The 20,736-nt window shown below is 42.4% G+C and overlaps 1 protein-coding gene and 1 long non-coding RNA gene across 9 annotated transcripts in view; one reads left to right on the forward strand and one right to left on the reverse strand.

The window, feature by feature from the left end:
- The window catches only part of LOC127374718 (uncharacterized), an 89,023-nt gene extending 79,574 nt beyond the window's left edge, over positions 1–9,449 (reverse strand). For both annotated transcript variants that reach the window (XR_007887233.1, XR_007887232.1), the window contains exon 1: positions 9,012–9,449. This is a non-coding gene — a long non-coding RNA (uncharacterized LOC127374718). The remainder of the gene's footprint in view (positions 1–9,011) is intronic.
- dgki (diacylglycerol kinase, iota) overlaps positions 1–20,736 on the forward strand; it is a 70,920-nt gene that overhangs the window by 19,619 nt on the left and 30,565 nt on the right. For 6 of the 7 annotated variants that reach the window (XM_051419837.1, XM_051419840.1, XM_051419841.1 and 3 more), the window contains exons 2-4: positions 13,104–13,212; positions 16,931–17,026; positions 20,190–20,264. In XM_051419837.1, the coding sequence (XP_051275797.1) occupies positions 13,104–13,212; positions 16,931–17,026; positions 20,190–20,264 (280 nt within the window). The remainder of the gene's footprint in view (positions 1–13,103; positions 13,213–16,930; positions 17,027–20,189; positions 20,265–20,736) is intronic. The other variant, XM_051419839.1, reaches the window with a different exon arrangement.

The following is a 20,736-nucleotide window of genomic DNA, read 5'->3' on the forward strand; positions in this document are numbered from 1 at the left end:
TATGACCACAGTCGGTGTAAAGCAGCACTCATTCATCAATAAATGTGTTAATACTTAACAATTATTAATACTTTAAGATAATGGCAGATTACTTTTGCCATCAGCCTTAATTTGTGTGATTTAGTTTGCATTGTTTATTAGCTCGCTGTCAGTTATTGATTCACTCATTTACTATTGCTCAATAATCAATGTGCACTTAATCATTAAAGTGTTTTCATTGGTTCTTTCCCTGAAGCTGGATGAGCGTAACATTATAAACCTTCAAACATTTAACATCAGTATATTAAATGTTCTTTAACGGTCCCTCCAGGAAGTTGTGATGTTAATTAATGCAGATTCAATCAGAATGAATTAATAAAAAATCATCTTAAAAAAGTTTCTGTGGTCTAAGTCATCGAACTCAATATGTTTGTGGACAGAATAACACATTTGAGGGACGTTGGAACACAGTGATCATCATTTTAAGGACCAAACAACTAATTAATTTGTGGAGAAAATGATGGACATTAATAAAAATAACGGTTAGTTTCAGCTTTAGTAACGTCGGGGGGAAAAAGAAAAGCAGAGAGAAAGAACCAGCGCCGCACTGCGGGTCGGACACCAGCCTAAAATTAGTTTGATAATCACCAGCTGGACCGAGTCACCTCACGACCCCCCGACCAGAACACGTCCAAATTTATCTCATCTAGTGTGACAATGTCCCCCCCTCACGCTCCGTCGTCATCCCGATAACAAAAATGTGCCTCCTCGACCCAATCACCTTTCTCGGTCACGCTGCTGGCGCCCGTCTCTTATCCAGGTCACGGCAGGACCGTGACCACCTAATCTGACAGAGTGACCATCTGGAAAGGTGTTCTGTAGTCTGATCCCTCCACAAGTGGGCCAATTGTGCCTGCGGTGCCGGTTCTGGGGCTTTCATGGTGCATCAGGTGTTTTATTTGTAGGTAATCAGTGTGGCTCAGTGGGGGGACAACAGCTGGGCAACAACAACAAACGCTGGAGCTCGCCGTCTGTCGCCACGGGAACCTACAGAACCACGCAGACGCTCACTTGTAGTGGTTAACAGCGACTGACACAGACACACAGTTACAGACAGACAGGGAGGAAGACAGACAGTTACAGAGGGACAGACAGTTACAGACGGACAGACAGACAGGGAGGAAGACAGACAGACGTGGAGAGGAATGCTGTGTGCTCAGATAAAACTGGGAAGGAAGTCTGAGTGGGGTTGCCATGACAACCACACCCTTCACACCCTGCCCCCCCAACACACACACACACACACACACACACACACACACACACACACACACACATTGACAGGTCCAGTGTTGGCCGATGGGAAGTGTGTGTGTGTGTGTGTGTGTGTGTGTGATTATTGTGCAGCGTGGAGCAGATCAGAGATTTACTTTGTGCAGATTGATGATAAATTTCCACAGAAGAAGAAGCAGCAGTGTGTGTGTTAGTGTGTATGTTAATGTGTGTGTTAGTGTGTGCTTTAGTGTGTGTGTTATTGTGTGTGTTGTTTGATTTCTTCCTGCTATTGTCGGTTGTGGCATGTGTGCAGTCACCTTCCTATGTGTCTGTGTGTGTGTGTGTGTCTGTGTGTGTGTTTCTGTGTGTGTGTGTGTGTGTGTGTGTGTGTGTGTGTGTGTGTGTGTGTGTGTGTGTGTGTGTGTGTGTGTCTGTGTGTGTGTTTCTGTGTGTGTGTGTGTGTGTGTGTGTGTGTGTGTGTGTGTGTGTGTGTGTGTGTGTGTGTGTGTGTGTGTGTGTTTCTGTGTGTGTGTGTGTGTGTGTGTGTGTGTGTGTGTGTGTGTGTGTCTGTGTGTGTGTTTCTGTGTGTCTGTGTGTGTCTGTGTCTGTGTGTGTCTGTGTCTGTGTGTGTGTGTGTGTCTGTGTGTGTGTCGTGTCTGTGTGTGTGTCTGTGTCTGTGTGTGTCTGTGGGCTGTGTCTGTGTGTGTGTGTGTGTGTGTCTGTGTCTGTGTGTGTGTGTGTGTGTGTGTGTCTGTGTGTGTGTCTGTGTGTGTGTGTGTGTGTGTGTGTCTGTGTGTGTCTGTGTTTCTGTGTGTGTCTGTGTGTTTCTGTGTGTCTGTGTGTGTGTTTCTGTGTGTGTGTGTGTGTGTGTGTGTGTGTGTGTGTGTGTGTGTGTGTGTGTGTGTGTGTGTGTCTGTGTGTGTGTGTCTGTGTGTGTGTGTGTGTGTGTGTGTGTGTGTGTGTGTGTGTTTCTGTGTGTCTGTGTGTGTGTGTGTGTCTGTGTGTGTCTGTGTGTGTGTGTGTGTCTGTGTGTGTCTGTGTCTGTGTGTGTGTCTGTGTGTGTGTCTGTGTGTGTCTGTGTGTGTGTGTGTGTGTGTGTGTGTGTGTGTGTCTGTGTGTGTCTGTGTGTCTGTCTGTGTGTGTGTGTGTGTGTGTGTGTGTGTCTGTGTGTCTGTCTGTGTGTGTGTCTGTGTGTGTGTCTGTGTGTCTGTCTGTGTGTGTCTGTGTGTCTGTGTGTGTGTGTGTCTGTCTGTCTGTCTGTGTGTGTGTCTGTGTGTGTGTGTGTGTCTGTGTGTGTGTGTGTGTGTCAGACCGAGGCTCACACTGCGTTGTGTGTTGCAGCTGACAGATGATATATAGATTGGGGGTAACAGCGATGAGCAGTTTACTTCCTGTTTGTGGTAGCGAGGGTACACTGAACTTCCTGTTTAATGGCGAAACGTCAGAATTAAACGCCAAGCCAGGGACGCGCCGTTCGACGCACATTCACAAATATCACGGCGTTTAATGGCGGCGGTCTTCAGGTTGCACTGAGCGAATTTAAAGTCGATATGATAAATTCCCTTAGAGGAGTTGGTTAAAGTACAACGTGTGTGTGTTTGAATATATTATTAACAATCTCCTGCTCTTTACTCACCTGTAGCTAATCACTGATTTACTGCAAGGTGGATTCATTCATTCATTCATTCATTCATGAGTTGTCAACTATTAAATGAATCTACTATTTTAGTTGTTAAGTTATAATCTTAATGTTTGATTCCCAGATTTCAGCTTCTCAAATGTTTCTGTGGTGGTCAGTGACAGTAAACTGAGTATCTCTGGGTTGTGGACAAAGTCACCTTTTATCCAAAGATTGATAATGAAAATAATCATTGCTTGCAGCCTTACTGGTAATCATTTAGAAATACTATGTGGAGAGAGAGCGGGAAAGGGCCACCGGTCGGATTCGAACCCTGGGACGCCGCAGCAGGACTCAATATATAAATATACAAAGAACAAACTTGAGCTGAGGTGGAAACGTTGTGCAAAGGAAGGAGTTAAATAAATGAAGATGTACATGAAGCATAAACCTGAAAGAGGAGAGACGAAATCATCATCTGTGTGTGTGTGTGTGTGTGTGCGTGTGTGTGTGTGTGTGTGTGTGTGTGTGTGTGTGTGTGTTATTAATGACAACCCAGAGCCACGACAGTCTGAAACCCTCCCGGCTGCTGTCTCATAACGTCTGTGTGTGTTTGCATGTGGTGATGAACCTTTATCCATCACACCTCATTACCTGAGGCAGCGAGAGGAGGCCTGTAGACACGCAGGCACTCTGTCTCTTGTCTCACACACACACACACACACACACACACACACACACCTCTGGGCATGCTGTGTCACCAGCGGCAACGAGCGAGCCTTTCACACTGACCCACATAGAGAGAGAGAGGGGGGGGAGGTAGAGACATTGGGGTGAGATGTAAGAGAAAGGGGGAAGATTGAAGGGAGAGAGAGAGAAAGTGTTTGTTATATTGTTCGCTGGGAATTGACCCTAACGTCTCCACAGAGGAGTCTGAACTGCAGTTAAAGGGAGTTTCCTCTGTAGGGTTTAGTGGTGAGAAACATTCGAGGTGTTGGTAGTTTATATAACGGACAGAGCTTCTGGGTCTGTGAAGGGTCTTAAACCTGCATTCTGTGTAACAGCCAGCTGGGGGCGCTCCATTGGTTGCACAAAGAAGCAGATAGTATTGAGTCTTATGGAGAAGTTGATGTATGAGCTCAGTAAACAGTTTCCTGATGAGTTTCTGGTCTCAGTCTCTAGTTTCAGTCTTCTTCCATACAGCATGATGTTCATTTAGTAACTGATGGTCCCATTTAGAGTAAAACAGACCATAAAGCAGGGTATGCTTTAGGGCGGGGCTACCTTGTGATTGACAGCTCATTCTCAGTGAGTCCGTCCAGCTCAACCAAACTCAGATCAAACTGTCGAACAGTGCTGATCAGATATGGATCCATCCATCCATTCTGTTGATGACTCGTTCTCTCCTCCAATCAGCCAATGAGAGCAGCTGAACTCGCAGTACGTCGTCATTAGCTTGTGATATTTCGCCCAGCTGACAAAACAAATCATCATACTTTGTTATAATTCTCCATATAGCAGAATTATAGCAGATTATCCAGCATGGCCATGAACTCACCTTCAGTTGGTGATTATTTAATGTGCACTCAGTGGAGTGGAGTCTGTAGAGCGTTTATGGTTTGATGAATAATTCTGTCAGACGGCTGAGATCATCAGTGCTGCAGACCGGATTTAGTGATGTTCTGATCCCTTTATTCCTTCCTGATACTGATTCTGATACATGTGTGTTAAATATATTAGTATTTATGAGGAGGGTTATTTAACAGAGCCTGTATGGTTGTTAGCATTGTATGGCGAGGTCAACCCTTCGTCAGAGTCAGAGCAGGGAGGCTGATGACTTCGCTATCCTGGGAAAAACAGCAATGTCCGACACTGGTATCGATATCGGAACAGCTCTTCTTCGATTCGTCTGTTAGCTGATTGATTCCTTATTAAGTGGCTGCCATTAAAATATGGATTAAAGCTTGGTACTAACACTGATGCAGCGGGGCTCATTACCTGAGACTGTGTTAATACAAATAAAAAGTGTCATTTACAGTATCACAATATATCAGAATATACTGTATCGTAACCTCTGTATGGTGATTCGTATCATATCACCAGATTCTAGCCAATATTATTTACCTATTAGCAAACTAAAGTGACAAAGATGGCCCAACCTTGGCTCCAAACCACACACCTAATTATTTAAACTATTAACCTTATTTTATATCAATAATGTTTGTGAAGCTATAAATGGGAATCTGTTCCATGGTAGCACAGCGGAGCAATCCCTCTCTCTCTCTCTCTCTCTGGTGGAAACCCTTGTGTTAAAAGCATCGTATCATTTGAGAAAGTGTTCGTCAGTGCTTGTATTTTTCTATTTTTGGTCACGAGGAGACATTTAAATCCTCTGGAATGCAGTTTCTGAGGGTTTTTTCCAGGCAACTGTCAAGAATTAAATTCTCCATCAGCATAAAAAGCCTAAAAAAAAAAAGTTCTTGGCCTTTAAATCCCCATATCAGTCGAACTGCACCAACAGTCAGGCCTCTTAATATAACTGATAAGTGTCTGTGTGTGTGTGTGTGTAAGCATGAGCTCATGCACTGTCTGCATGGCTTTCTCAGGTTGCCTTTGCCAGGTTATCTCTTACGTAATGCTCCAAAAATAGAGCAGGTTCACCTGTAAGGGAATGATGAGGGGAAAGGACACAGAGAGGAGGCAGAACATGGAGAGCAGCAGAAGAAAGGAAGGAGAAAGACCGTTAAAATATCACCTTTTATCCTTTTAACTGTCCAATAACAGTGTGTTATTAATGTGACGCTGTTTGGGGATGAATATGCTCTCAGATATTCTCACACATGAGAACAGGAAGAGGTTTTAGGTGAGTTATATTATGAGATAATTATATTGTTCCCAGTTCTCTGTAATGTCTCTGGTTTCATCAGAGCAGCTGGACTTTATTAAGAGTTTGCATTAATATGATAACGTTCCTTCATCTAAACTGTTAACATTTCTGCTTGTATTTAATAACTTCCAGCTTCACTGAAACTAATCCTGGTGGGCTGATCGTACGATGCAGCCCCGGCTGAAGTCACTGGGAGGCTGCTGTTGCCCTCTTTACCCCCGCTGGCAGCTACCAAAGCTCCAGTGCTAGTGGAGTACTGCGAGCCTGCAGTTGGCTAATAGGACCGCTAACTGACTGACAAAGTGTTATTAGCCCTAACTAATAATAAGCCTTTATTATTTGGATCTGTGGCCGATGCTAACTCAACATAACTTTATATCAGTTCATATAACTGGAATGAAGCCTTGAGACAATACAATATATAAAATATACAAACAGACAATATCTAGAACATCTGTGTGTGTCTTCAACCATATTTAACATCAGTTTGATTTCTTTTCTAATCTAACAAAAAGAGGCAGAGCAGAGGTGGAGTTGAGGATGGAGGTGTAGTGGATCCAGTGTCATAGTTCATTGGACACCACAGGTCACACACACACACACACACACACACACACACACACACACACACACACACACTCTTCCTTCCATTGACTAACATTCATTTCCTATAACCTTAATGTCACTGCTGCCAGTCTAAAGCCTGATCTGAAACCAGGTCTAATCTCGAGCTAAATCGTAACTCTGTACTACCTACGTGAGCTCAACCCGAATCAAAAAAACACACACACACACACACACACACACACACACACACACACATTGTTACATAGCACAGAGCTCAGATGTCTGGTGTCGGGTCTCTGTTGCCTGTCAGGTTGATTGGCATAATTACCTGAGCCGTGCTGTGAGTGCGCGGGGAAATAACTGCCGGCTGTCTGAGCGGCGCTGGAGCAGCAGAAAGAGCGAGGGAACCTTTTAGAGTAATAATGATCAATGTTGGAGCAGGTGGACGAGGAGGAAGGAGTGGGAGGGTGAAAAAGGTGCGATGGTTTCACCGGCTTCTCGGCTACAGGTGAGTGGCTGCTGCGTTAACCTTTGAAATTCTGCCTGGAACACGGATTATTACAGCGAAACACAGGTTAACACGAGTGAAACAAACCAACGCTGCTTCCAATGAGCCGGTCTAAATGTCAGACTCTGGCTGCTGTGAGCTGTTTCTGTTGGTGGCGAGCTGTCAGTGTGTGTGCAGCTGTTTAGTCTCACAGAAGTACTCACATTCTTTACTCTAGTAAAAGTACTGATTCTAAAAAGGACTCTTATTTCCCTGACAGTGATATGCATCGGTCCTTATGTTAGGACGACGGTCAGCGTACCATGCGGCCAACAGATCTTCTATTTTACTACCATTAAACTACCATTTATGAGTATGGAGACAAAACGGGTTGATTTTAGTTGTCGTTTTTTATTTTCAGAATAAAAACCCCACAGAAAAGCTGCAATCATTTCCCTTAAATGCATTAAAACTAAAGTAATGAAAATGTAAGTGGAGTGCAAATATCTGTGTACAAATGTAGGAAGTAAAAACAAAAGTACAGATACCTGAAAAAACCCAGACGTTCTGTAACAAAGTATTAGTTGGTGACAAAAAAGTAACTCTCATTGTATTTCATTGGACCTGCTAAATAAATACATTGTTCCCGATGTAAAACCTGGAGATGTACAGAGTAGTTATCCATGATAATGATGGAGATGAATTAAAATGACTGGAAACTTTAATTGTATGTTAGTTTGAGCTGTGGCAAAATGAGCACCATATCGGCAACAACACCATCACAGCGAGCTGAGCCTCCATTAAACAATGAAGCTCTGTCTTATATTGTAAAGAGTGTGAGCCAGAGGGGGAGTCTGGGGGGGGGGGTCTGAACTGCTGCAGTTGTGCCTCTTCTGTCAACCAACGTCTCCCACGTAATCACAATCTGCTGCACACGTCCATTCCTCCCACTTGCAGCTGCTTGTTACGTTTGCTGCTCTTAACTTTTCTGCTTTGACTTTTATCAGCGAACCTCGCCGCGTTGAGACGGGCACACACACACACACACACACACACACACACACACACACAACTGGATACACAGCGGCGGCGTGGAGAGCATTACGCTAGTGTAGGCTTGTCTGCCATCAGCGACCACGAGAGGCTTATTCTCTTCCCACCTGATTCACCTGAATAGTACTGAGCTCCATAAACAGCTCCTCCTGTAGTGAGTGCTGACCCCTAGCATCACCCAGGATCTGCTTTTAGCAAACAGCTGAGGAATTACTGCCATTACATCATCGTGTGTGTGTGTGTGTGTGTGTGTGTGTGTGTGTGTGTGTGTGTGTGTGTGTGTGTGTGCTCCATCCCACATGAGGTGATGAGGCCTCAGTCTAAGTAACTGCATTTACAGTTTACTGTAAAGTTGCTGAACCACACACACACACACACACACACACACACACACACACACACACTACCAGTATAATTACTGGATGAGCTGCCGATGCTCCCGCTGTGCCGTTGTCATAGCAACGCTGACAACCCACCTCTGCTGGAGGAGGAGGAGGAGGAGAGGAGACAAGGGGGGAGAATGAGAAAGAAGAGCAGAGGATGACAAGAAGAGGAGGAGCAAACAGACCAAAAAAAGAAGAGGGAGATTAGAGGGGGAGGAGGTGACGGGAGGGGAAGATCTGAGAGGACTGAACGTGATGCAGAGAAGAGGAGGAGAGAGTGGAGGAGGAAGAGGAGGGAGATTAGTTCCAGAGACGGTGAAAGAGAAAGGGTTAGATAAAGGGAAGGAGTAGAGAGTAGGTGGTAGAAGCAGCTGCACTCAGCTGCACTGATCAGGCTTTAACACATCAATGATCGATCATTGATTGATCATTGATCGATCATCGATCAATCAGTGCGTCATTCTAACTGTGATTGACTTTAATTACTTCGACCTTGTTACTTAAAGATACAGTCCGTAGTTTCTAATACTGGGGGGGGGGCTCTCTCGATGAGGTGGTGAAGCAGTGAGGGATCATGGGAGTTGTTGTCTTCACCACCATTGGCGTCATTGCAGTCAGCTTCTCCCGGTTAGGATTCCTTCAGTGTTCATGGTTCAGGAGGTTTCTACCGGGAGCCCAATGATCCACAGAGGTCTCCTCCTCTCCAACACAAACAGACCCGCTGATTAAAACCACTAAACACACTGAATAAAGCCGTTCCACCTTAAACACACTGAATAAAGCAGTTCCACCTTAACAATCACTGCTTCTCCCACGCTGTTGGACAGACAAAGGACGTCCCGGGAGGGGCTGCGAGCCGAGCTGCTGCTAACGTTAGCTCAGCTTGTTTCTCTGATAACTTAAGATCCAGACGTCCGATGACTAAAATCCTTCATCCGGTTCAAATCTAGAGTTAAAAAGCACCAAGATCTAAACAGAGGATGGTAACAATGTGGCTTCACACTGGATCAACAGTCAATGTATGACAGCTTCTGGCAGACAACCACAACGCTGACGCAGGCACAAAGGGGATATGACGCCATCGACAGGCGACCGGTGAAACGCAGCGTTACCTGAATAAAATGACAGATTTCTCTGAGTTTGAACATTGTTGGAAACATTTGGGATAATGGAAGAACTCAACTACATATAGAACATAGAGCCAGAGCTTTATACACTGTTTGATGAGGATGATGTTACAGATTAGAGCTTTAAACTTGGATACTCTTGGGAGTTAAGGTGGACTGATAACAGTCGACCTTTTGTAACACTGATCTGTAGCTTGTAGCGTCTTTGGGTCACATCAGAGAATCTCTGCATCCTTTCTCTTATTCTTTCTCTTATTCTTTCTCTTATTCTCTGCTTTTGAGAATCTGTGTAACGTTAACATGTCGACACTGAGTAAAACACATGTTTCTTCTTTAACTGGACAAACTGTGACGTGCAGGAGAAACAGAAACCCTGCTGAGTATTTGTGATTGACGTGGTTTGATTTGTGTTCTGCTCTGTTTCCTGTTTATTTAAATGCTTTTAAACTGGATATATTCGTAGATTGGTGCCCTTCACTGCTTTTTTTACTGGACAAATCTACTTAAAATAACTGTGTGTGTGTGTGTGTGTGTGTGTGTGTGTGCGTGTGTGTTAGTGTGTGTGGTTTTGACCACAGAAAAGCGTCACACTGCAGTTTTTTGTGTGTGTTTAGTGTTTTAGGAGTGAGCTTTAATGCCTGTGATCCTGTCTGCTTTTAGTAGATTAAGACTCACTCAAATATAATGGTTGCCCGTGACCTCTGAGTGTGTGTGTGTGTGTGTGTGTGTTACTGTGTGTGTGTGTGTGTGTGTGTGTGTGTGTGTTACTGTGTGTGTCTTTGCATATTTAAGTGTGTATTCCCATTTACCTTGTTTCAGGATGAGTATGTTGATGCTGTTGGGTCGGCTTTCCCTCTCTGCCTGAAACAAGACACTCAGATACACTTTCATGCAACGATTGTGTCACTGTGAATGGACACACACACACACACACACACACACACACACACACACACACACACACACACAGAGCCTATTCATTCATATCTGATCAACCATAATCAGTTTATAATAATCCTCACTGCTCACTCAGACAAGCAACAAGTGTGTGTGTGTGTGTGTGTGTGTGAGAGAGAGAGATGTTCAAAGTCTAGTTGAACAATCAGGATCTTGTTTTCATTTCTGCACCAACTTGAAAGAAAATCATCTTTTATATTTTCACTTCCTGTTTTAATCTAGATTTTCAAAATAAAATGTATCCTTAAACAAAACAAAAAAGAGTCAAATGAAACTACAGCAACTTAAAGGTCCAGTGTGTAGGATTTAGTGGCATCTAACGGTGTATTTGCAGATTGCAACTCCCTCGGTTCACCCTCCTCTTCCCAGTACGATGGAGAAAGTACAGAGGCCACAAAACGCGACACAAAAAATGTAAATTGTAAGGTAAAATAACACAATGATTCCTATATTCAGGTGATTATACAGTACTGAAAACTTACCTATGAATATTATATATCTGATCTCTGGAGCTTTAATGTAGATTTACATAATATAAACAGTCAAACTCAGTAAAATGAAACTGCAGTAAACAAAGCAAACCACCAACAAGCTCAGTCTGTGTTTTACATTAACTTCTTCAAACATGTCAAACATTCACTTTCTGCCTTCTGTTTCACTTCCTGATAAGTGGTTTCAATAAGACTGTCTGATCGTGTTACTTCCCTGAATGGACTAAAGGACTTTAAAGGAAACGATGAATAGGGTTAGGTTACCCTGATGTAGAGCTAAAATTAGCTTCTTGTGGTTTCTGTGTGTTTCTGTTTTATATGTTTTGTATTTATGGTGTTTTTCTTCTACTGTCAGGAGTACAAAGAATATAAAACATTTTAATGTCATCAGAATCAGAATCAGAAATACTTTAATAATCCCAGGGGGAAATTAATTTCCTTTCAACACTCCAGATATACAAACAACATATTATACAAACAACATATATATATACAACATTCAGCACAATAAATATATATATATAACTATATATATAATATACAAGATCAAATGTACAGTAAAATCAAATGTACAAAAGTGCAAAAGAATAATAGTCTACGTTTTGAGGTCAGGTTACAGAGGGGGGGTGTCTGACTCTCTGAGGGAGGCGTTGTAGAGATTGATGACCACAGGCAGGAATGATTTCCTGTGGCGCTCTGTAGTGCGTCTGGGTGAGAGGAGTCTTCTGCTGAAGGTGCTCCTCTGCTGGGCCAGTGTGTCGTAGAGAGGGTGAGAGACATTGTCCAAGATGGACTGAAGCCTGGACAGCATCCTCCTCTCTGCCACGGTCGTCAGGGTGTCCAGCTCCTCCCCTACGACATCACCGGCCCTCCTGATCAGTTTGTTTAGTCTGTTGTTGTCAGCGACCCTCAGCCCACTGCCCCAGCATGTGACAGTGAAGAAGATCGCACTGGCCACAACAGACTCATAGAACAAAGGGTCATCATGTGTATAAGTGGCAACCTGCAGTTCCTCCAACAGCCACTAGAGGCTGGCTCCATAAGGCCCCATAATAATCTCCAACTTCAGCTTCATTCAGGCTGCCTCAGCTCTAATATACACACAGTATACAATGTGTGTGTGTGTGTGTGTGTGTGTGTGTGTGTGTGTGTAACATATGTCCAGTCCCCATACGTCCTTGCGTTTGTGCTGTTGTCACCCACGCAATACTATTTTTATCCCAAGAGTCGTGAGGGCGGCGTACATGCATATGTGTGTGTGTGTGTGTGTGTGTGTGTGTGTGTGTGTGTGTGTGTGTGTGTGTGTGTGTGTGTGTGTGTGTGTGTGTGTCGTCAGGTTACAGTGTGTGTAAGTGGACTCCTCTTTGTCCTGGTTGATCATTTCAGACCGACGGCCACTGAAACTTTCAGCAGGGGGGTCAGATGCTCTGTGCAACCTTTTCCACTGACAGACAGACAGACACACACACACACACACACACACACACACACACACACACACACACACACACACGATCCGCAGCGTCGGTAGATAAAAACAGAACAGTTGTGTTTTGAGGTGATTATTCATTAATATACTTACAAAGATTAAATCCCATTTCTGCTAATAGATCCTCCTTAATGTTACACACTGGACCTTTAAGTAAGCTATCTAATGTTAGCACATTTTGCTAACTTAAGATGTGACTATATTTGTGTTTTATCTGTTAACCTTTTTATAAAAGTGGTTGTCTTTTCAGCATAGATTAGCCTAGCACGTAGCATATCTAAGTACAGGAAGTTCTGCTCAACTTTAATTGGAGCAACAAAAGGGGGCGGAGCTTAAGAGGGGTCAGTGGTCACTGATGGATGCTAGATGTAGAGCTATCGGATGAGACGGAGAGAGATGATGATCTGATGGGTGATGGTGGAGAAGCTGAAACAGAAACACATAAAGAGGAAGTTTGATCGGGTGCGAGGCAGAAACATGGCGAGAGAGCCGACTGCTGACTCATCCTCCGACAGAACGGATCTGTCTCTCTCTCGTCACCCCAAAGTGCTGCTGGCAGTCTCTCCTCCAAGCTGTTCCCACTTCTCCTCCACTGAATATCTGCAGCAGAACCCGCCCAAATGTGCTCTCATAGCATGAATAATTCATTTACATACTAAATTATACCGAAAACTAGTTCTCCGTGTGACTGAGCCGCTCCGTGGTGAGAGAGCTGTGTCACACGTTGAGGATGACGTTGTCTCTGTTACAGGCTGTGGTGGTTAATAAAAGTTTCTTGGTTTGTTTGTAGGAAAGCGATCTCCCGGTCGGGCCTCCAGCACCTCGGCCCGCCACAACCCTCGCTGCCACCTGTGTCCAACGGGCCCAACAAGGATCTCCGGACCTTCGTGGACTGGACGGTCAGACATGCACATACACTCAGTTTATATATTATCATCAGTAACCATCAGATCTGTTCTGTGCTTCTTGTTTTTGTGTATTTTCCTGCATATGAATTGATGTTTTGCAAGATTTTACAAACTCATGTATTCAGTTCTTTTATTCAAGAGCGAGGGCTTTTAGTTTGAGAACATGACTTATTGATTTCACATTCAGATTATTTAATACTTTCCCTCAAAACTCAAACAGCCCAGTCACTCAGATTTCCTGCTCTCGGATCGCCCCAGTTACACAGAAAGTGACGTTGTTTTCCCGCCTGGCTCAGCGATGGGAGGCCGCTGTGCTGCTATACTAATATTAATAATAAAAAGAAACTTTATTTATGCAGCACTTTTCAGAACAAAGTCACAAAGTGCCTTACATGGCTGGAACCAGGATTAAGAACAATTCAGGAGGCAATAAGGCAAAATAAAAGCACACCTAAGTGAGGTAGAATTAAAAGAATAAAAGACCCACATCAATAAAGATAATAAAGCAGATAAAACAAACTAAACTAACCTAATAGTTTTAAACAAAAGCATAAAATACGCTACTACCAATAAAACAGATTAAACATGATGGAAAATCAGCAGGCAAGAGAAGTACCTGTAATGAAGCCGAGCAGGGCGGGAGTGCATGAACGTAACCGCCCGTACGAGACGCTCCAAGAAGTAAAGCGCACAGAAGAATCCAAGAGCAGAGCAGCAACAACAAACTTCTACACGTATTTAAAAGCAACATGTCTGAATACGGACAGTCGGTCTCTGTTGTCCTGTTCCTGTCAGACTGACTCACTGAATGACATTTGGTTTTCCATCAACAGATTTGTTAGCAGACTGGTTTCAGCAGCCGTATGTTCATGTGGAAATGAAAAGCAGCAATTTTCTGTTGGGTTTTTGATCATTGCTAGAAAATGTCTTGTTAGCTGAGCGTTGGAAAGAACGTTTGATGAGTCAGGACTTTATGGGATGTGACTTTCTCTGGGTTTATTTAACAGAACTTAATGGATTTGATTCACGTAACGCCTCACAAAGCTAAAGAGACATTTAACAGCCGTCTGAAACGCAGCGAACGCTCTGAGCTTCGGGAAATGCCAAGTTGATGTGGAGAGTGCTCTGAAAAATGTCACGAAACAAGTCAACAAAAAGTTTGTTTGGCATCATTATCCACTGAAATCCATGTGAATAAAAAGTTCTAAAACTATTTCACCTTACAAAGACCTCCAAATAATTCCTGTTATTCTCCAGCTGATGACTCAAACTATTTGCAATCTTGTGATGACAAAAACGAATCCCATCATCAGGGTGCAATTTTATAAAAGACCGCATTTCAGCAGAAGGTCAAATCAAGTGAAAGGTTGAAAATCTTCTGTAATCAGCGATAAAATAATCCAAAGGTTTCTCCCTGAAGGTGGAGTGTGTGTTCACATCAGAGCTGCACCATTATTCCACCGTTACTTCCTGTGACTGACTTACTTCAAAATAAAAGTCAACTTATGTTAAATGTATAAACATTTTTCACTTTATAAAGGCAGTGAACAAAAAGCAAAGAGGGAGCAACAAACAAATATGTGGCTAATCATTAAGTGAAAGCAACATTAGCTCAAATAACTAAGACTAGGTATCACATAGAGGGAATTTGCCTTGGTAAGTTGGTGCTTTAAAATAAAAAGATAAATAAAAACCTAGAGAAATGATCAATAACACAAAACATCTATAAATTCCATCACAGCTTCTCTCCTGCAGCTGTTGTGGTCTGTGATAATCACACAGACAATCCCCGTTAGAGCTGATTCTGTAATGATAGTCTGTGTTTCTAAAAGCAGCTGCCAACTTTACCTTGTTTACAACGGGCCCAGTGGAAGACAGGCACGCATCTATTTTTATCTGATTCAACAAGAGAAGAAGAAGGGCTGTGTGGCAGAGCGAGGTTTTTACTCCCGATCATCTGTGTAGGTGCTCGCCGGGCGCAGAAAACAAACAGTGCACGCCATCTGAAATACTAATACCAGTTCACAAACAGGACGTCAGTGTGGAGTCTGCTGGTAGTTGTTCCTCTGTCTATGAGACGTATTTCAGTGTATAAGCAGCTCTCAGTGAATGCTGCGTCCATAATGAACGTTAAATAAAAGGTGCTGTGGTATTAATTGGGAGTTGGAAGTAGACACACTGTTGTCGGCTCACATCTGAGATTCCCCTCCGGCTCCGTCTGCAGGGACACTTCCACCACGTCATCGCTGGCCTTTAGCTCTCTGCAGGACACACACACACACACACACACACACACACACACACACACACACACACACACACACACAGGCATATATCATCATTTACCTAATCACTCATTAATATACACTGAGGGGCTGAGTTACTGCCGCTCTATGGCTCAATGTACACGCTGATGATCTTCCATATTCACTCAGAGGTTTTAGCAAAATGACGGAAAAGCTGCAGAACAAAGGACAGATTTATTTCGTTTATTTGGGCGTTTGGTATAGAAAGGAGGAAATGTCTATAAATGACCATTAAAAGGGAATTAATGAGGCTGATTAACTGGTGAGGCCGAGCTACACTCATCATTTCAAATAACTGTGTTCACATAATGTTTAAGGTTTGATCCAAACTCAAACTCTAAATCTTTGAGTTTTAGTAACAAAAAATTCTGGACTTTATTTTCGTGCCTGACAACAGTTGCACTGAAAATATTAAATCATTTAGTTTTTCACTTTAATGAGTTTTAACAATTTCTGAAATACAGATTTTTGTGTTTCCAAAACTTACACTCAAGTTTTTCTCAAGAGAAAGTAAATTATCATTAATGATTATTAGTGTATTTAAAAACTTATGACAAAAAAAATAAATAATGAGATATTTTCCAGCCTTTCGAGCTATTAGGGTTTGTATAATTAAAGATTAAGGTTAGAAACCGGAGCAGAAACAGTTTGGGCTGAAATTTTAATAAGCGAGCGAGAGAGAGAGATTCGAAAAAGATTAGACAGCTGTAGTTCTTCTTATCTCTATATATATATATATATATATATATATATATATATATATATTATTGGTGTTCTCTCCTCTTCCTTCTGCGGTTGTATTTCAGTCTCTAATAACTATTATTAACATATTTGCCTTGTTAAGTCACTGTTAAACACTCTTCTGCTCTGTATCCCCGTCATCAAACCGGTTGAAATAAACTCAATTAACCCAGTTAGTTGTAGTGTTGACGGATTAATTTAAGATATTTCTGATATATTATGATATTTTAGGTGCTGAAACAGAACAGAAATAAAATATATTTCTAATCTCAATCCAGATATGAACTGTGTTTGTGTTATAAATACAGCGGCAGTACGACGCCTGCTAAGAGCTGTTCACTGATCCCAGTCACATCCCTTTTACATGCATGAAATCATTCACATTTACATGTTTGTGATGCGTAAAGGTGTGTGTTTTCGCTTGAATCGGGGCTCCTGTAGTGTTGTGATTAGCACCTTAGATTAACATACACTGTGAAATTACCCACCTACTCAGCAGCAGCAATTACGTGCTTGACACACTCGTTGACCGCTCTCACTACAGAGTGTTTATGTGCATACGGCTGCAGTTTAATGTGACTGAAAATAGTCTTGAGTGAGAGACGCACGAGGATAATGTGAGTTATTATGTCATTATTTCCTCTCTCGGTCTGTCTCTGCAGGAGAACGCGGTGAACGGGGATCACCTGTGGATGGAGACGAGTTGTTCAGGAGAGCTCTGTTACCTCGGAGAGGACACCTGCCTCCTGAAGACCGCAGTGAGTAGTGTGCACGCTGCCTGCTGTGTGTGGACGAGAGCGGCTATTATATATTTAGTTTGAATTGTATTTCTGTGCTGTGGCCACATTTATGCGACGGTTAGAGGAAAGCTGTAGTCAGTAGACCTTTTTCAAAGCAGCCATTTTGACATAAAACAGTAGGGTTAAACACAGGTGTTCCCAGTGATACCGATTAAGGTTCTGTTCCCTGCAGGTCAAACAGAGTAAGAGGGCTCACTGGAAAAACTCTGCTACTCTGAATGGATCAGAACATTTGTTAATATCAGAATGGTTCGTTTCTAAAACTCAGATAAGTTTCAGTTTTTCTGAAAAAACAAAAGTACATTTTCTCAACAAAAGATTACAGGTTGGCAAAAAAGTTTGAGTTAGTTTTTTTTTTTATTCAGACTTTTCCCAACTTGTGTTTTGTACAGTGTAGTTAATCCTTCCTGTCTTATGTAACCACACAGAACTTTGAATGACCTTGTTGTTGAAAGGTTCTGTACAGATAAAGCGACCTGGGCCGCGTTCTCCATAAGACTGGAACACGTCCCCTTTTATATAAATAAATCCGGTTCTTTCAGCAGCGTGTTTATCAAAGCAGACGTCACTTCCATTGAGGATCGATGACTTTAGAATCGGCCGCAGGTATTGGTTAATGTCACCGACTTTTAAAAGCTTGTGAAGCGACCCGGTTGGTTGATCTGGCCGACGCTGGCCACGAGCCAGGCATTACATAGAGAGGATTAAATATAGCTGCTGACAGTTGATTGTGGCAGTGAAGTTTCTCCTTTCTACAGAATATGGTCTGAAAAAGAGCTAAAATCGAGCTGTTCAGTAGAAAACTGGTTTCAGTGCAGCTGTGTATGTTAGGAATAAATACATGTGGGATTAAACGCTGCTTTCACATAAAAATCGCTCAATACTTTAAAATCTGCAAAAACCTCATGCATAAAATTCAATCCTTTCTGATTCATGAGTCAAATTATGGTCAGTCGCCGTTCGTGCTCAGAGCAGGTGGTCCCGGCGCTCTGCTAATGGAGCGTATTGTGTGCTTCTAAATACAGTCCGGTGATTTGGCATTGTTTTAAACAGGATGCCCCGCTCTCACTCAGACCAACCGTGTCTACAAAGCAGCAGAAGAAATCACTCGTTCAGACTGAGCGAGCTGTGTAGAAAGTGTTTAAATTACAGGTATTATAGATCCTCTCTCCATCCGCACGCCGCTGACAAACAGCAGCCCAGAAATAACCTTTAAGATAATGACATATCTGTATCTCTGATGGTATGTTATTACAGTGCGCGTACTAGAACAAGGTGAGACACAGCAAAATAAATTCACTATAATCTCTCTCTGTCGTTTGTTTAATTGGATAAATATTCCATCAGCGCCGTGCGCTCTCGGCTACTAAACGCACAGCCTGACCTCGGTGGAATCTCAGGTTGCTTTGACAAGTCACAGTTGACATGAATAAGCACATTCCTGCCCCGGCTCGGTTGGATGGGGCTGATTGAGTCTCAGTCATCACGGAAAGATGCTGTAGTGTGCAGGGAGACTCTGGAGGGACCGCTATGACCTGCAAGTCCACCGTCATGTGACCTGAACCTGACAGTAACCTGAACCTGAATATATTTGTCTGTGGACATTTTTCACTATCTTATAGATTATATATAGATTACATGGTTGATTGAATAATGGTAGGAAGGTAAAGATTTATCATGAGACAGTTTGTGATACGAATCTGTGAAGATTCAAATCAGTCAAAGATCAGTTTCACTTCTACAACGAAAGCAAATATTTGACACAGTTTATACTCGACTCCAGAAATAAAAAAGGATTCTATAGTTTGATAAAGACGATATATTGTGTAGATTTCTGTGTTCAATCTTATTTAGTTTAAAACATTGCAAGAAAATCATAAAGTGAACCCAGTTTTATTGATTTAACCCTGGGGTGGCAGGAGCAAATAAACCTAAAGACTTTATTCCCTGTCCTCAAACTGTCCTCCATCAGACCCTGCAGTCAGTCCCAGTCTGGACTATTGTTCAGCTACTGGATCCACTACAGCTGCTGGACTGGGGGGGGTTAACACACAGCGCTATTGGCTACTGCGACAGGTTCCTCCCTAACTATGTGGAAGCAAACAGCTCTCTGCTTCCTGTTACAGTAGCTGAGTAAATGGACTTTACAGGTCGTATCACTGCTGTACTGAATGAAGCTGCTTACTGTAAGGAACAGTGTAATGTGCATTAGTTCCTCTTTCACTCTTTTAAAACCTTTATTGTAGTGTTATATAAACTCTCAATACAAGTCAAAGATGATGATGAAAGAGATTTCTATCAGCTTTTAAATGTAACCATAGCGTGCAGTAAAAGTTCCTCCACTCATGCTTTCCAAGAGCCGTCAGCCACAGTTTATCAGAGCGTTTCCTTAACGTCAGTATTCATTGATAAAGGAGGTTTTGTGGTTGGACCCTGTGAGATTACTGAGAGCCGACCAGAGACACCTGGAACTGAAAGTCTGTCTTTAATATGAGAGTAGCAGTGTGTCAGTGTCGCTCTGTATCCGTCCAGACTGACCCTCCATTATCAGCTGTCATATTATTACCCATAATGAGTAGTTCATGTGTCGTTAGAGCAGTGTGATTGATTGAAGGACAGCAGCACTTTATTTTCATTGCCAGCTGCACCGTGAAATAAACACAGTTATTGTCACACATAGTTTTGTTTTGCTCAATAATTAAAGCAATACTTGAACTTAATGGGAAATATAAATATATAATATAAAAATATCAGGCTGCAGCCAGCATCTGGGTAGCTTAGCTTAGCATAAAGACTGGAAGCCTGTCTGTGTCCCGTAGTTAAACAATTTGCCCACCAGCACCTCTGATTTTAGTTTTTAATAAAAGTTATACTAAAAACTAAATAAAATAAATTAAGAAAGGAGGCAGAAATAAACAAACTAAAACTATAAAAAGTGTCTCTGTACGGTTTGTTGTGTGTTTGCTGTGTGTTTGTGGCGTGTTTGCTGTGTTTGCTGTGTGTTTGTTGTGTGTTTGTGGCGTGTTTGCTGTGTTTGCTGTGTGTTTGTGGCGTGTTAGATGCGTGTCTGTTGTGTGTCTCACCGCTCTCTGTGCTGTGTGTGTCTGTTTTCTCCTTTAAGAAGTCGGCCCCCAGGAGGAAATGTGCTGCCTGTAAGATCGTTGTTCACACTGGCTGCATAGAGCAACTAGAAAAGGTATCTCTCACACACACACACACACACACACACAGTTAATCTTATATTACTTACACGCTTCACAAACTCACTGCTGATGAGAAGTTAATTTCTATAACTTATTGTTTATTCCTGAGTCTGAACTGTGTTTTTCTGAGACTGTGGAAAACATCCTTTTATTCACGGCACTGTGGAGGATTCAGTGTCGGGCTAGTTACTCACGCAATGTTATTTATTACTCATTCCTCTTTTCAAAAGTAATATTATGAAGATGATTAAAATCCATTTTTGTTTGTTAAATCAAAGTAATGATTAATTAGTAATTAGTTACTGAATAAAAGTATTTCCATCTTCCAAACTGGTTTCCTCCCCGATTACACAAACCAGTCGAAGGATGTGATTGGATCGTTGGGTTGTAAATTAGTAGGAGGGTGTCTACAAAAGTAATATTGTAAGTATTTTTTGGGGATGGATGTTATAATACTACCAGTAA

Source organism: Dicentrarchus labrax, unplaced genomic scaffold (genome assembly GCF_905237075.1).
Source record: "Dicentrarchus labrax unplaced genomic scaffold, dlabrax2021, whole genome shotgun sequence".
NCBI classification, from domain to species: domain Eukaryota; kingdom Metazoa; phylum Chordata; class Actinopteri; family Moronidae; genus Dicentrarchus; species Dicentrarchus labrax.